General features: G+C 39.9%; 1 protein-coding gene across 1 annotated transcript in view; it reads right to left on the bottom strand.

Moving 5' to 3' along the window:
* The window catches only part of st14 (ST14 transmembrane serine protease matriptase), a 23,415-nt gene extending 9,590 nt beyond the window's left edge, over positions 1–13,825 (bottom strand). The window contains exons 1-10 of the mRNA XM_008323537.3: positions 13,563–13,825; positions 7,559–7,706; positions 6,675–6,835; positions 5,459–5,529; positions 4,993–5,153; positions 4,271–4,306; positions 3,577–3,805; positions 1,654–1,793; positions 1,437–1,540; positions 910–1,019 (exon numbers count right to left, since the gene is read on the bottom strand). Of these exons, the coding sequence (XP_008321759.1) occupies positions 910–1,019; positions 1,437–1,540; positions 1,654–1,793; positions 3,577–3,805; positions 4,271–4,306; positions 4,993–5,153; positions 5,459–5,529; positions 6,675–6,835; positions 7,559–7,706; positions 13,563–13,583 (1,181 nt within the window). The 5' untranslated portion in view covers positions 13,584–13,825. The remainder of the gene's footprint in view (positions 1–909; positions 1,020–1,436; positions 1,541–1,653; positions 1,794–3,576; positions 3,806–4,270; positions 4,307–4,992; positions 5,154–5,458; positions 5,530–6,674; positions 6,836–7,558; positions 7,707–13,562) is intronic.
* Between the last annotated feature and the right edge of the window lie 1,269 nt (positions 13,826–15,094).

Genomic DNA, 15,094 nt, shown 5'->3' with positions numbered 1-15,094 from the left:
TTTCCAAAAAAAAAAACAAACCACCCCCACGGCAGCAGACAGTGGAAAAAAAAAAAAATATATATATATATATATATATATGTATATATATATGATTTCAAGTGACACAACTACGGGTTGTGAAAGGGCAGGATAAACTTCATCCAGACAGTGGTCTGACAGAGGTGGATACTGCAGCTGGTTCAAGTGAACCAATGGTGGCAGAAGAAGGAGGCGGGCCACAGACAATCACTGTTTGGATGAAGAAAGAAGGCATCAAAGATTTCAACAGGTTCATGGAGACATCAGACTGATGGGTGTGGAGCAGACCTGCTGTGACCACAGGTATGACAGGACAGACCCACAGTGGAAATCCATCCAATTACACAACAGCCTGTGTAAACACTAATACATGTCACGAAAATAAAGTCATATACATGCAACTTTATTCTCATTCATTAAGACGAAGTTCATGTTACGCAGCATTTGTAATTATCTTTTGGGCGTACTGACAAGGCAGCTAGCTTATTCTGACAGCCTGCCCCCAAAGGTTTGATTTACATGGGCTGGACTGCATTTTCCAACAAGAGGAATGAGAAGAAAACCCATGTTAAGGTGGACGGTGTGATTGCTGGATTGCTCCTTTAAAGGAGTGAAAGTTTTATTGAGTGAACGGGACCGGAGGTCAAATGTAACCAACAGAACAACAATCAAACATAGGAGACAGTTAAAGTTATTATATTAACATTACCATTTGTTTCTGTTGGACATACTCTATATTGAACTGAATGGTTTTCTCATAACTACACGAGCGGCTCTGCCATTTGCTGCTGGGATAAACAATAAAAAGAGATAAAGGAATAATTTTCTTTTTCTTCAATCGGGGAATAAAGGAGACAAGGTGAACAATAAAGATGATGAGGGTCTTACTTGGTGCCCATAACCTCCACGTAGTCTTTGTGGCACTCACGGATGTCAACCCCTGGCTCTTTCATGCGGAACATTGTAAACTTCAGACGCACTTTTTTCCCAGCAGGCACCTGTGGTACAGAGGCAGAGGTGACTGGTTCATAAGGTCCTTGTTTACAATACACGAAAAAAGAGGCACAGACAAAAGTGAGTTGAATGTATTTCATGTTAATGCAGTTATACGGGCAACACACCATAAAAGGTTTCTGCTGCACAGCCATAAAGGTGCAGGTGCACACACACACACACACACCAGCAAACAAAACCAACACACAAGATACTGCAGCTCTGCCAGAGTTGCGGCAGAAACGGTGCCCTGACAGATGAAGATAGAGGAGGTACTGAACAGCTTGGCTTCTAAAGTGCTGGCTCAGCGTTCCTCCCATGGCAAGCTAAGGATGATGGAGGAGGAGGAGGAGGAGGAGGTAGTGGAGGGGGAGGAAGTGGTGTAGCAGGAGGAAGAGAAGACGGGGAGCAGTGTTGCAAACCTTGATGCTCCACTTGCAGTCAACGGCAGGAGGATAGAAGCTGGGGTAAAGTGGGGAAGTTATTACTCCTTCTGTGGCAATAAGGACACCGCCGCAGGTTTTCACTGTGAGACGTGTGAGGGGGGGAAAAAATGTCAAATAGTCACATTCAAGTACATTATAGCTTACATTGGAATGTAGCACTCCAAACTCTAGAGATATTGTAGCTGGAAATTACCCATGGAAGAAGGAATGGCTTTGTACACTGCCTGAAAGCCGGGCCTCTGGACATCAGTGTCTGTGATCAGGTTGATGAGGATGATGTTGCCTGACGACACCACCTCTAAAGGGTTGGAGGGAGGCCTCTGACCACACTTGCTGTGAGTGAATCAACAACATGCACAGATAAAGTACCACCACAGGTGCAAAGTCAAGATGTTTCTTTGTCTTATTTAACAGAAACAATAGATACATTTTTTAAAATGTTTTCAACATGTTGACAAACTATTTTCTATTTTTTTAATCAAATTAAGGAATGAATGAATATCACACATTAAAAAAAACTGGAACAGATGTGAAGACTGAAAGTTAACATATTAAAAAAACTGGAACAGAGGTGAAGACTGAAAAGGTCACAGTACAGTGTGAGGTTCTTCATTAGGTATGAACTGATGGCAGTGACTCGCAATCTATGGTGCGTGTGCCATTGGTGGTACAGAGGCTGCGGCTAGTGGCTGCCAAATTCACGGAAACAAAACTAAAACCTAATTTCACCACTGATGATAAAAACAATGTTTCTAATCGTAATACATAAATGGTCTGAAGATATTGTGAGAATTTTCTGAAAGTTAACACAAATCTTTCTGCTTTAAGGCTAAGGCAGTGTACATACAATACATTCAAGCTCTTGGGTTGTAACAGGAAAACAACAATGCTACTGTGATGGAAATGACAACGATTTAACAGCTGGTTCTGCATTACCCTGGAAAAGTAATGAAGTAAAAAAAGTAATGATGATTTCTGCAAAAGTATGGTCTTGTAAAGCAGGGAACCAACATAAAGTTTAAAGTCTTCTGGTCAATTTTGTCCACAAGCTGTACCTATGTTTTTAGGAATTATATTTCTAGTAAATATGTAATAATATGTACAGTTCCTTATTAGGTGCCAGGAATTCAGGACTTCAAATATAAATGCACTTTATTTAAGCCAGAGCCACTCAGACACCATTCCAGAAAACAAATTTAAAATGCTCGGAAAATAATTAAGAAAAAAAAAAATCAATAGAAATGCAGAGAGAGGCAGAGGAAGAAATAAATAAAATGAGATGTGTCAGCGATGGACAGAAATTGCCAAGGCGGCGCTTCAAAGTCAAACATTAAAATATTAGTGAGGAGTTTCAGCCCTGCTGGGGGGCAGAGCCACGGAGGTGTGAATGACACTGCAAGAGCAGCAATACATCCACCTGAATAATGTCATTATAGACTATTACATTATGGCTCACATAAACCCTATGTCACCTTGGATAAAACTGATCGCTCAATAGCATTATAAAAATTGTACGCATCACTGGTGAGCCATATTTGTTTAGCAATGATTCCTGGGTTCAAACAAATGTCTGTGGCTGTACACCATGTTGCAATGGGTTTTTGTTTCTTCCAAATAGTGAGTTAAATTGCACGCAGTGTTGTAGCAGCATTCAGGTTTTCACCCTGCGCAGATTTAATAGGAGAGGTGTTTTTGAGCCAACTCAATCTCACTGAGGTCTCAAAAGTTACCAATAAAATGGGACGTGTAGCACTGGAGGCTTCAGAGCCAAAGAGGAAAAAGAAAAAAAGTCCCAATCAGAAATGCAGTGAAGGGAATGAAGTGAAACACGTTTTCCACCTACATCAAAACTGCTTTTATTCCTAAATCCCTCTGCAGCTTTTCTGTCAAACACAAAGTGAGTCCTAGCAGTCGTTCCCCTGGGAATCATGTCGAGCTTTATTTCCCCTCTCTGATCTTGAAGGTTTAATAAATGAGACAAACGTTGGTTGAGCCCGATCTAAACCGAGGTTTGAGGTGTGACAAAATTCTGAGTTGCGTCAAATCTAAAAAAGATGATTCATTTTAGTGTTGTTAAAATAAAAACTCCCCCTTGGGGAGACGTCTGCGCACTTACTTTGTGATTGCCTGAGATTCGTCTGGGCTCAAGGAGTCATAGATGAAGACAAAGTCATCAGAGCAGTCATCCTCGATGTGGAAGAAAGGGAAACTGACAGATATGGCCATGTCCTCTGAGGCGCGAATTTGCCACTGACACCTAGACTTGGGTGGGTAGCCATGAGGGTATCCCGGAGATGAAAATTCTTGCCCATTTTCTGTAGCCTCCAGGCGGAAGAAGCAGTCCCCTATAAATGACAACACTGGTTATAAAGGCATATACAGAGAGATGGGAGGAGGTAATAAAAGTTTATAACTGTTAAATTAAAATCTGCTCAGGATCCTGAAATTGTGCCCCTGTTGACGTTGCAATAAAATAATCTGATTTGAACAATTGAAATGAAGTGTACAGATGTAGGTGAGAGGGAGGTAACTGATAAGGACACCACACCTGCTATGGAAATGTAATGAAATACAGCCTAATTCACCGCAGGCTCTAAATCAGCAGACAGTGACAAAAAAAAAAAGTGCTGGGCACGGTGAGTGATTCACTCTGGCCTGATACATGGCTGGTTCTCAATCTCTCCACTACAGCAGCACATGTACAGTACAGGCCAGGAGAGCCATCCGTTACAGACTGGCAGGAGGGTGAGCATCTAGCCAGCTGGAAAATTACAGCTGCAAGTGATTGAAATGGGACACGCTGTACTCACTGGCTGTGGGGCTCCTGGCCATTCGAGGATCTGTGACTGGAGACAGAGAGAGAAGGAGAGGGCGGGGGGGGGAGGGGGGGAGAGGAGGAAAGGTAAGAATGGGTCAGTAAAGTTGGGCGGATGGTAGAATTTGATGTATGAGCCTAAAATATTTGGGTTGCACATTTTCTGTTCCATTTCACTTCGGTTAAGGGAACCGGTGATGGTGTGTAGCTCTTTCTGCTCCATCTCACCTTGCCCTACAGCAGCAACCCATACATCTCTGTCTAACTATCTGGGGCAGCAACATCAAATCATACCAACAGAAATCATTTTAAGAGGACCAAAACTACTGAGTCACAGGGCCTGGGCCTGGCTGGTGGCCAGGATGTGGACAAATGCAATGTGAATACTGGGAAGACAGAGGGAAGAAAAATGGCTGTCTCAAGTCAGGGCCAAGACCCAGCTAATATCATTAGAGGATCAAAACAGCATAAAATGTGCAATCTCAGATGCAGTACAAGGCAGGAGGCCTGGCTTATCTATTATCACCCTATCAGCACAAATCAGACGGCGCTCCCATAGTTCAAATTGACAGGACACAGAATACTAATGCTGATGGGAGATGACAGTGACCTTATTCGGATCGGCGTCCTCGTCACTCTGTCTTCAGAGACGGTTAAAATGACAGAAAAGGAAGCTAAGTCCAGTGAGCAGCCAACACGGAACTCCCTGATCCTTACGTGACGTGGTGACTTCAGTGATGTGAATGGATGAAAACCGCTGCGCCTTGAGTCCACTCTCCAGTACCTCCAACACCCGCTCTTCAGAGAACTCAGGCAGGACGTCCAAGTCTTCCGGTGGAATGTCGAACTGGGACCAGTAGTAGGCTATCACACCCTCGCTAGTGGGAAATTGGGATGAAATGGAACAGAACTATTGTTATTAGTCTTGAACATTATTAGTACAGCGCTTCACACTTCACTTCAGTCATACTGTAGAGTAGGTCACAAGTCAACAGAGCACATCAAAGCTTAATTACGCTGCTGCTGAAATATGTAACACTGGTGAACCGTTCACGCCTCACAGGTCAATGGAACAAAGCTTTGGCTTCATGCAAGATTCAGTGCCATGTCTCTCTCCGCCTTCCAGTAGACTGCATGACTGCTGGGCAGTGTAGAATAATTAAGATGCTCAATATCTCAATACCTGAATGCAGTGACCACCGACTTGGTGTAGAACTCTTTAAGCAGCTCATCTTTCATGTAGTTGTCTTTGAGCTGTGGAGAGAAAGGTGAAATTTTACTAAGCGGGAGCGGGTTTCTTTACGCGTACTAAATATGATATGATAGTATTCTCTGTATGAGATACAAATATGTGGTTTGGAAAGAAGCATATCATACAGGGAGTCTACATTCAGAATAAGAAAGACAGAAAGAAAGAGTTTGTGTCTGTAAAGAGGACAATTAAATACTATTCCACTAGGTGTCAGCACATGGCAATTAAAACTACAAAAAGAGACTCAGATTGGTTGAAGAAAATCTTTGTATATCTTTCTTCAATTCCTGCAAGTTTTTCAGGATTGTGTTCAACTAAACGTGTGTGTAAAGTGTGAGTTAATTAAAACCAGAATTCTTTTTCATACACCACAAGACTGTCTTCCTGACAATCTTAAATGAGCTTTAGCCCAGACGACTATTTTTGAACACAATTTCCAGACGACATCCAATTCGCACAATGTTGTAAATAACCAAAGTTTTAAAAAGTTTTATTTCGTTGCATTTCACAAAAATATGCGAATGTTTGTGAAAATGTTTTTTAACTGGGATACAGAGAAACCACACAGACAGGATGGTGCTTGAGAGGGAGTGTGAAGTTGCCGAGCTGGTTAGTGGTTCAACAGGATCCAGCATCGGTGTATTAAAACATTTACCACTTGTCTGTAAACATCACTGTTTATCAGGATAACTTGTCCCTTCAGTTGTGTGTGAGTCCGACTGTAGTACATAATAAATCTCTCTCCTCAATCTTTGTGTCACCTTACAATTCAATCTCCCCACTTTCACTTTAATTCTGCAGCTTTTCACCGAGAGAGAGTGTGTTAGATGATTTCAGAGTAAAGAATTTTTGTTATCATCAAGCTCCTAAGTGGTACTGCACACATCTCCACTGTCTCCAGTAATAGCAGATGTTCTGCAGGGAATTACTTGGGGAACGTACAGCCTTTTATTCCACCCACGCAAATGTGCTCTCAGCAGTTCCTGAGCACTGTGAGGGGCACATTTAAAAGCATTTCCACAACAAACAAAATCCACACTTAATCCTGCAATGAGTCTAATATTTCACTGAATATTATTAACAATATACATGAGAACAGAAAGAGAGATATGAAAGAAGGCTTTTTTATTTCCAAGGTTAAACTCACAATTTCCTGTATTGTGCTTGCCAAATCCTTGAATTCCTTGCTCTCTGTGTCCTCCAGGTTTTGGTCATAAGATACACCGGCCAACTTTAAGTGTCCACTGAAGACCTGCGATTGTGGACCTCTCTGTGCACTTAGGGTGGCTTCTGAATCAGCATCTTTAACTGAGAGGAGAGAAGGAAGATGAGGGTCAAGTGTTTGATCAACCAAATACTGTAAGATGGCTAGCTCTGATGAAAGCAGAGGCTCGGAGTTTGAAATAAGCCTTGAAGCACTATATTAAAACTGTATAATGTGATCTTATACCGAGACGACAGTTTGACTGTCGGAAGAATTAAAATGAGTTCAATGGAAAGGCTGTTTATCAAGACTTCAGAGACCTTTTTTTATCAAACTCTGTATGTGTAAATGACAGTTGCTGTGCTGTGGAATCTGTTGCATTATTAAAAGGAGAGTCAGAGATGTCTGAAACCTAACACTAATAAAAAAAAAAAAAACACGGTCAGATCAAATAACTCTCAAAAACATCAAAAAACTACGTTCTTGCAGTGAGATATGGGAACTCAGAGCTCATCCAAAGAGCAACACTCAGGATCGGTATCAGTCCGATACGGATGAGAATTTCTGGATCCAGATCTCGAAAACCCCGTCCAATCTGATACCTGAGCCCAAATGTTCAACTTAACTTTGCATGACAAGTTGTGAACATGGACTCTATCGCCTCAGCGACTGCAGACTGCAGGTGTGATGGAATGATCGGTACTGGCAGAAGATGCAGTATCGGTAGGTGTGATGGAATGATTGGTACTGGCAGAAGATGCAGTATCGGTATCAATAATGAAGACGTTCTTTTGTTCAACTATGTTTAAAACTATTGATGAACTCACAGACAAACAGCCAGATGAGGAACGCCGCAACGGCTGCAAGGACCAGAAATGCCAGAAGGACGCCCACGAGCAGGCCTGTCTTCCGTTTCGATACCTTCTCTTTGTTGCTTAAGAAGTCGATTCGCTCATGGTGACCATTATGGCCCTGCTTGGAAAAAAAAGAACAAAACTAAGTCAACATACACACACAGGGTGTTTATTTATTTTTTAATTAAAGAAAGTTGAAAAAACCTAATCAAACAAAACCAAACACACACTGACAATTATCACAGCTGTCAGAGACGGATGAAGGACGCCACTTGACAAAGGTGTATTGGCGACAATTATCACACAGCTGTCAGAGACGGATGAAGGACGTGTTTCAAAGTTGACATATTTTACTTTTCAAGTAAATTGTTGTACCTGTTACTTGTATTTTAAGTAACATTTCTGACTTTGTTTTTAACATTTGGCTAGTTCTATAATATTAGTGAAATGACTCAAATGTGTTACCACCCAAACTAGGTGAATTGCATTTGATTACAAATTAATTTACAACAAACAATGTACTTTATAAACACTTGGAGTCCCACATACTCAGCTGTGTACAGTATAAACATGTAATGATTTTTATTTCCACGATATTCAGGAGGATAATGACACACACTGGTTAGAAACGTGGAACGCCTTGTAGTAGTTATTTCAAAGAGGACGTGTTCAAACAAGCAGAATGTAAACGTCTGCGAAACAAACCAAACCTGTTCAGTAAACGTGACCCAGCTGCCTTCAGAAGTTGCATAACAACTAAGACAACTTGTAAGACCGTGGACACAGCGCTTCAGACAGTGTGTGTCTCCAAGTGTGTGTGGGTTGTCGATACTCTCTGCATGCCTGTTGTTGAGCTCTCCGAAGTGGGAGGACAGAGATAAAGGTTCTAGACCTCTTAGCAATCAACGCACAATGAATTTGGTGCTTGCAGCCCATGAGTGAGGAAGCCTGAGTGCCATTAGGGATGAAGAATCACTTTGGTATTAAATCAATTTGTCAGACGTGCTGCCCCTTAAGATGGGAGCTCAATTACATCAGTCCAGATGATAACTCATGGCAATTAAGGCCCATTCTTACCCAGGCCGGGCTTCTACACATGCTGTCTAATTGGAATCTCAAACAGCAATCATGGGCCAAGATGAGGGGAATCATTAGAGAGGGGGTCAGCGAGTGCTCCGGGGTCTCTCTTTATCAGTCAGCCTGATCACAGCTTAATAAAACCATTACATGCTCTTCATCATATACCATTCTTCACCACCGGAAAGGAATTTCTATCACTTTTCTGAAATGGCGCAGTGTCCTTAAACCGGACCATTTTTTAGACCTAAATATAAATGTTAATAACGTTTCTGTTCTTCTTCCCCTCAACATCAGACTCATACTACTGATGCACTCAGGCCTACATTTTGGTAAACTCAGCAGTGCTGTTGAGCCTCGAAATAAGAGTGTCAGTTGGTTTTGAAGCAGTATAACCAGTCTAGAAAACAATGCCGACACTGCACTGAGGTGTGGTTCCTGCAGGAAAAAAAAACAAGTTAAAACTCATCCACAACAGGGAGCAACTGAGGGATTTCAGCAATAGTCCTTGTGATTTCTAATAATTTTGTTTGCACGGGTTGTTTGAGTCATAGAGCAGAGAGTTTCAATAGATACAAATGAAGAATGAGTGATCATACAAGTAGGGTCTTTTTGACCTTGACACCACCTTCACAGTTTACAATCTGCTGCAGAAACTTCATACAACTTCCATCACACTGTAAGTCAATACTAGTTGCTTCACACGAATGAGGAAAGACAAAATAAAATCCAGGTGAAAAACACTGAATGAATAAAATATCTCGAACAATAAAGTCCATTTGTTTTAAGCAGACTAAATTGGAAAAATCGTGTAGGTCCTTTGACAAATGGTAAAAATACCTGGAGCAACTGATATTTTTTGATCCTGAAAGGTTGAGTGTACAGAATTTGAGGAGGTTCTATGAAGGCAGTTTGAAGGCCATGGGCAATGAGTTGAATTCACTGGCATTTCATTTTTATTTTATATCGATCTTAACACAGACAAAGACTTTTATGAAACGGTATATTATGGTTTACAGATTCAACGATTGCGTCTCATAGTCATAGTCAGCTTTAGCTTTGTTTTGGCCAACTTTAAGGTTTTTTCTTCCAAAAACTTATTTCTAACATTAAGCAACTTCTTGTACAATTTTGACTTGGATTTTTGACTGTTTATCTTTGTTTAGCATTCTCTGGCTAACTTGTAGATGTTATTACAATCATCTGTTATTTAACAATTATACTTTGAATAACTACGCTTTGTTTTCACCATATTAGCCAGTCCTAGCTATCTTTAATTATTATCACAATTACTGGTATAGCCTAGCTGGACATTTTTAAAACACATCATTTGACCCTTTAAGGCAATTTCAGATATTTTAAAGTGGGGGGTGTCACACATATCACATATTAATTTAATATATTGTCACAAAAAGGTCAAGGCAATTCTGCAGTCTTCAACACTGGAAAGAAAAAACTAAAAAAAAAAAGAAAACTCCTATGGTGTTTCTTTGGCCTGACCAACATTAAACAGTTCCTTCCAAACAGACCGGCCTCCAGACCAGAAAACCTAATGCAATATGACAGCAAATCAACTCAATTTAGGCTTCAGTGGTTTTATATTTACTTTCAGTAAACAAACACCCACACACATCTCTTACCTGGCAGTCGCCCTAAGCAGACACTGCTCAGTTTTTTTTTTATAAGCCACTGCAGCCTCAGCATGGAAGCTGTATATGAGGAAGAGTACAGTGCTACAGCCGTAAGCCGTGAGACACTTTTCATCCTTGCTGTTTGGAGAAGAGCTATGAGCAAAAAAGGTGGGAGAGAATAAGTCAACAAATCAACTCCTACTGCATCTGGCGCACTCAAAAAGAAAAGGAAAAAAAGCAGCTTCTCTTCCATAGGGAACAATTATTGTTTCTGTGGCAGTAGGGCCGCAGGTGAAGCAGAAGGCAAACAAAAGCCGCAGTAAAGGTTAAACTAGTTGAGCTTGTCGCATTACACTTTTGTTAATGTCCTGAGAATCCAACATTTCCAGGAATCAACACAAAGGACGTGACGTGAGCTTGTGTCTTTCAACACATCCATCCCTGAAACGTTGTGACGTCAGCGCCACGTTCACTTTACATCTTTCAACACATCCATCCCTGAAACGTGGGCCGGCGTAGCACCAAGCCCAGGCAGCACAGCCTTGTCTGAGAGAAGAATCAGTGACTTCCCTGCAGACTTACAACATTAATCACACTGTTCCCATTTGATACAGTAGACTGACCTCATTGTCTGAGTGTAATTGAATATTAACCAACAAAAGCAGCAGTTTCAACAGTTTCTTGTCAAACCAAAAAAGCAAACTGAAGTATACAAAGTAGCTATTATTTCAGGCAAAAATAAATTATTAAATTAGAAAGAGACCCAACACAGACGCCGTTTTTATTAATTGATTTTCTAATGTTCTTTTGTAAGTGAGTCAATGATGGATAGGTTTTGTTCCACAAGGCTGAACCAGTTATTCAATAATTTAGATAAATGTTTTTTCCCTCCAACAACATCTGACCGAGACAAGGAACCGTTATTTGATTTTTTACATCTGCTAATATTTTGCCAGTTTATTTTTAAAATGTCAAACATATTCTGAAGAATAACGTTTAAAGAAAACATAAACAAAAACTAACTTTTTTAAAATTATTGCCTCATTTGTCAATGTCACTCTATATCTGGTCTACTCAAGTTGCGGCCCGTGGGCCACATGCTGCCCGGACATAATCTAAGAGTGGACCAGTTGGTGCTCACTTCAGTAACAGTAGTAAGAGTTTTGTTAACACATTCATATATAGATTTTGTAGTTGCCGGCAGTTTATTAACCACAACAAAAGATTGTTATGTTACTGTAGTCTGAGGCAGGGCTCCTCAAGCCCCGGTCCAGGGACCGGTGCCGGTCCATATGTCATTGGGTATCAGGGCGTAGTGAGACAGTTTACTAATTTACTTCATTCAGAAAGAATCCAGTCATATACATTTACATTTCATTAAAAGTTAATCTGTTAATCTAAAAGATGTTTTAATTTAAAAAAATTAAAAATCCTCCAATGATATCGCAGTATTACCACTCTGCACCCCATTATGGCACCCCAACTACAAATCACAAGTACGCAAAGATGTTTTTGAACAAGTCAGGCTCCAACCTGTTACAACCTTTGACTAAAAACTAATGTGTCAACTATCTCGTGCCACACCTTGAATTGGGAAGTCAGAGACGATGAGTCGTCCGGTGAGTTCCTGAACAAAACAGATGATTCCTAAAAAGCAGGAGTGGGTGTTGGAACAGTTTCAGTGTGACCAATAAAAAGCTGTTCCTTATTTAAAAGTTCCTTATTTAAATTAAAGGACTTTGGTTTTCAACACAGTTCTGATCTACATCCACCCACCCTTATTTAAATTAAAGGACACAACACAGTTCTGATCTACATCCACCCACTGATTTACATTTTCAAGTATTTTTCCCACTATTTAATAAGGAAATTAAGAAATCACTCCAGCAAAAACAGAACTTATAAATGCATGCATAAATAAATTCTACGCCTCTTTCTGTTTGGAGCGGCTCAGATCATCTTGACTTAATACCTCAGCAGATCTAGATCAAAGGCTGAAACACTCAAAAAAATAGGTCACATACAGCTTTAATGGATTACATGATATACACAGAAACTTAACTTGAAAAACAGCCAGTGTCATGTCAGCAACTGAGGTTACATAACCGTGCTGTTTTAAAGGACATGTAGTTGGAAAAGAAGGCAGTAAAGTTTGACTAAAAAACAAAACATCTGTATAACTGGGAGGTAGACAATTAAAAATATGCAAAACTACAAATTTCCATGTGCCTGAGAGGCAAAAAGTTAACAAAAGCTACATTCTAGATAGGGAAATGGTTTAACATCCAGTCAAGCAGAACCTGGTTTAGTCATTTATGATGCACCCAAACTGTGTTGACTCTGTGTAGAGACCAAATACGACGTGGAGGTGCGGATTTGTAGGCATCAACAACTGTAGTATTTTTTGACTCACCCTTAAATTCCCAAGGACATAAGCAGATAACAACGGCATAGGTCTACTAGAAAGAATGTAAACAATCTGACGAATCTGATCTCCAACTTCTCACCACCACTTTTTTTTCTTTACTGTTTTTTTAGTCACAAACCCACAATGGTCTCACTTCTGACTTCAGTAGAAACCTGGCCTTCTAATTTCGGGTGGCAGCTGCAAAACAAACTGTTTAAAAGCCCACAGATGATCAGCTATATGACAGACAGACCAGTCGTTTATCTCCAGTATTTTGGATTAAAACATTTCAAATTCTCTAACTTTTTAATTTGCTGATATTACAAAGTGCTTTATTTTTATGATTTACAACAATCTGATTGTTATATTGGTAAACCTCCTGAAAACTTCACATTTAAATCTGTTAAACTTCCAATAACCTTTTTAAAGTATTCAGGGTCACAGACGGCTGTCGACGTAATCACTGGTCAAATAAGAGACCTGACTGAGGTGTTTCCACCTCAGTCCACTATCATTTGTTTGGGAAAGGGGAGTGGAGCTAAGTGTTGGCTGACAATAAACATGGCAGCTTCTCATTCACATAGTATGGGATCTCAAAGCTGCAGAATGTCAGAAAAAGCTGTGTATTATTTGGAATATTACGTTATTCCAAAAATGTGCCTGACAATGATGATTAATGGTCTTATTAAGACACCGAAATAAATTAATAAAAATCTTTCTTAAAAATATGCAAACACGTATTTATCTATACATCGACACAAAGGCCTTAAAACTCCCACAGCAGGTCGACACCAAACACACTCTGCCGCTGGCGGCGTTCCGTCTCTAAGTGGCATCAGTCATACGTGAGACGTCAACTTACGTCGTATCTGGCGTTGTACATCTTCCTGAAAACCTCCAGGGACGATGCTTCGTCTCTATTTTATCTTGTCCCCAATGTTGGCGCACAATTTATCGCAGTAGATGAATGACTGTGTTCTAAAATCCTAAAGTTTCACTGTCACTTCCTGGGTCGTCGTTGGCCGAGAGTTCCTACACCTGGAAGCGGCCTCTCCCTCACACACACTCAGTCACGCACCTATGACAGAAGCCACGCCCACGAAATCTGCTGCAAATCCAGGACAAACGGAAATCTGTTTAAATTCTCCTCCAGGTCACTGCCACCTAATTCTTTATTTTTCGTTGTCGTTGTCGGTAACAGTATTTATTAATATATCGATATGAATTTAATATTTTCGAAAAAAAAATTAAACAAAATCATAATGAAACGTTTTCTTATGTGCTTTTGAAATTCTGAAACGTTGAAAATGAACAAAGTTCACCCATATCGACACTAGATGGTGCTCAGTCCTACACACTGTACTTTCGCAATTAAAGCGTCATTATTTGTGTAAGCAGCAAAGTTGTAAAATTTCTAAAACTTTATTAGGTTAGACAATTGTGGTGGTGTGTTTTGTATATTTTTGTGATATTATTATTATTATTAGTAGTAGTATTATCACAGTTAGTGGTTAAGGAACCTCTACTTATATCTAACCTCAATCCACGTTTCCTGTACTGTGACATCAACTATGCAGTGCATTGCTAAGTTCTCTTTCTTTAAAGAAAATCTTTGTACAGTTAAATTCTCCCACCCCCAGTTTCCTGTCTCCTAACCATAAAATACAACATATAAAACGTGTTTTGTTCTAACTAAACAGGTAATATATTTTTTGTCATCAGGAATCAGCCTTATACTTCATAGAACATCAGTCAGCACATTTTTAAAATAAAAGTATTCTTAAAACTTTAATAGTCAGCTTAATGCCACAATAACGGCAGTATCAGCAAAAACATCAACTGAGCCACAAGGGGGCACAAGAGGACCTGTTTTTCTCTGCAGCATTGTTTGCCTTCTATTTGAGCTCAATGCCCTTAAAAGGAACCATAGTGATATTGAATTTTTTTTTAAAAACTGTTCTTGTCTTACTCTGCTCATTTCTGCTTAACTTAATTTTGTAATGTCGAACTTTGCTTATCCCAGCAAAAAAAGAACTGCAGATTAAAAAGAGTTGTGAATAAATGCAGGGAACGTGGAAACCTTAGAAATATCCCACAAACTAAAGCGAGATTGTTGTGTATGGCTGGGCATTTTAAGCTCTTTTTAGAGAAAATATTTTCACGTACACTTTAATTATTATTTTTTTAATTATGTGAAAACAACGTGGGACACTAAGTCACAAAATTATATACATTTTTGATTGTTTGTGTTGTGTCCATCTTTATTCACTTTTATTTGTGTAATAATACCAGCTATTTTCAAACATCCCAGGTTTTCAGCGCTAATGTGCGGTTTGATACAGTGTAATGTGAACACTGTGTTCTATACGTTCAATTAAAGGGAAAAAAATCTGC

Source organism: Cynoglossus semilaevis, chromosome 13 (genome assembly GCF_000523025.1).
Source record: "Cynoglossus semilaevis isolate Cse_v1.0 chromosome 13, Cse_v1.0, whole genome shotgun sequence".
In the NCBI taxonomy this organism is placed as follows: Eukaryota; Metazoa; Chordata; class Actinopteri; order Pleuronectiformes; family Cynoglossidae; genus Cynoglossus; species Cynoglossus semilaevis.
This window is presented reverse-complemented; position numbering and strand designations above follow the sequence as displayed.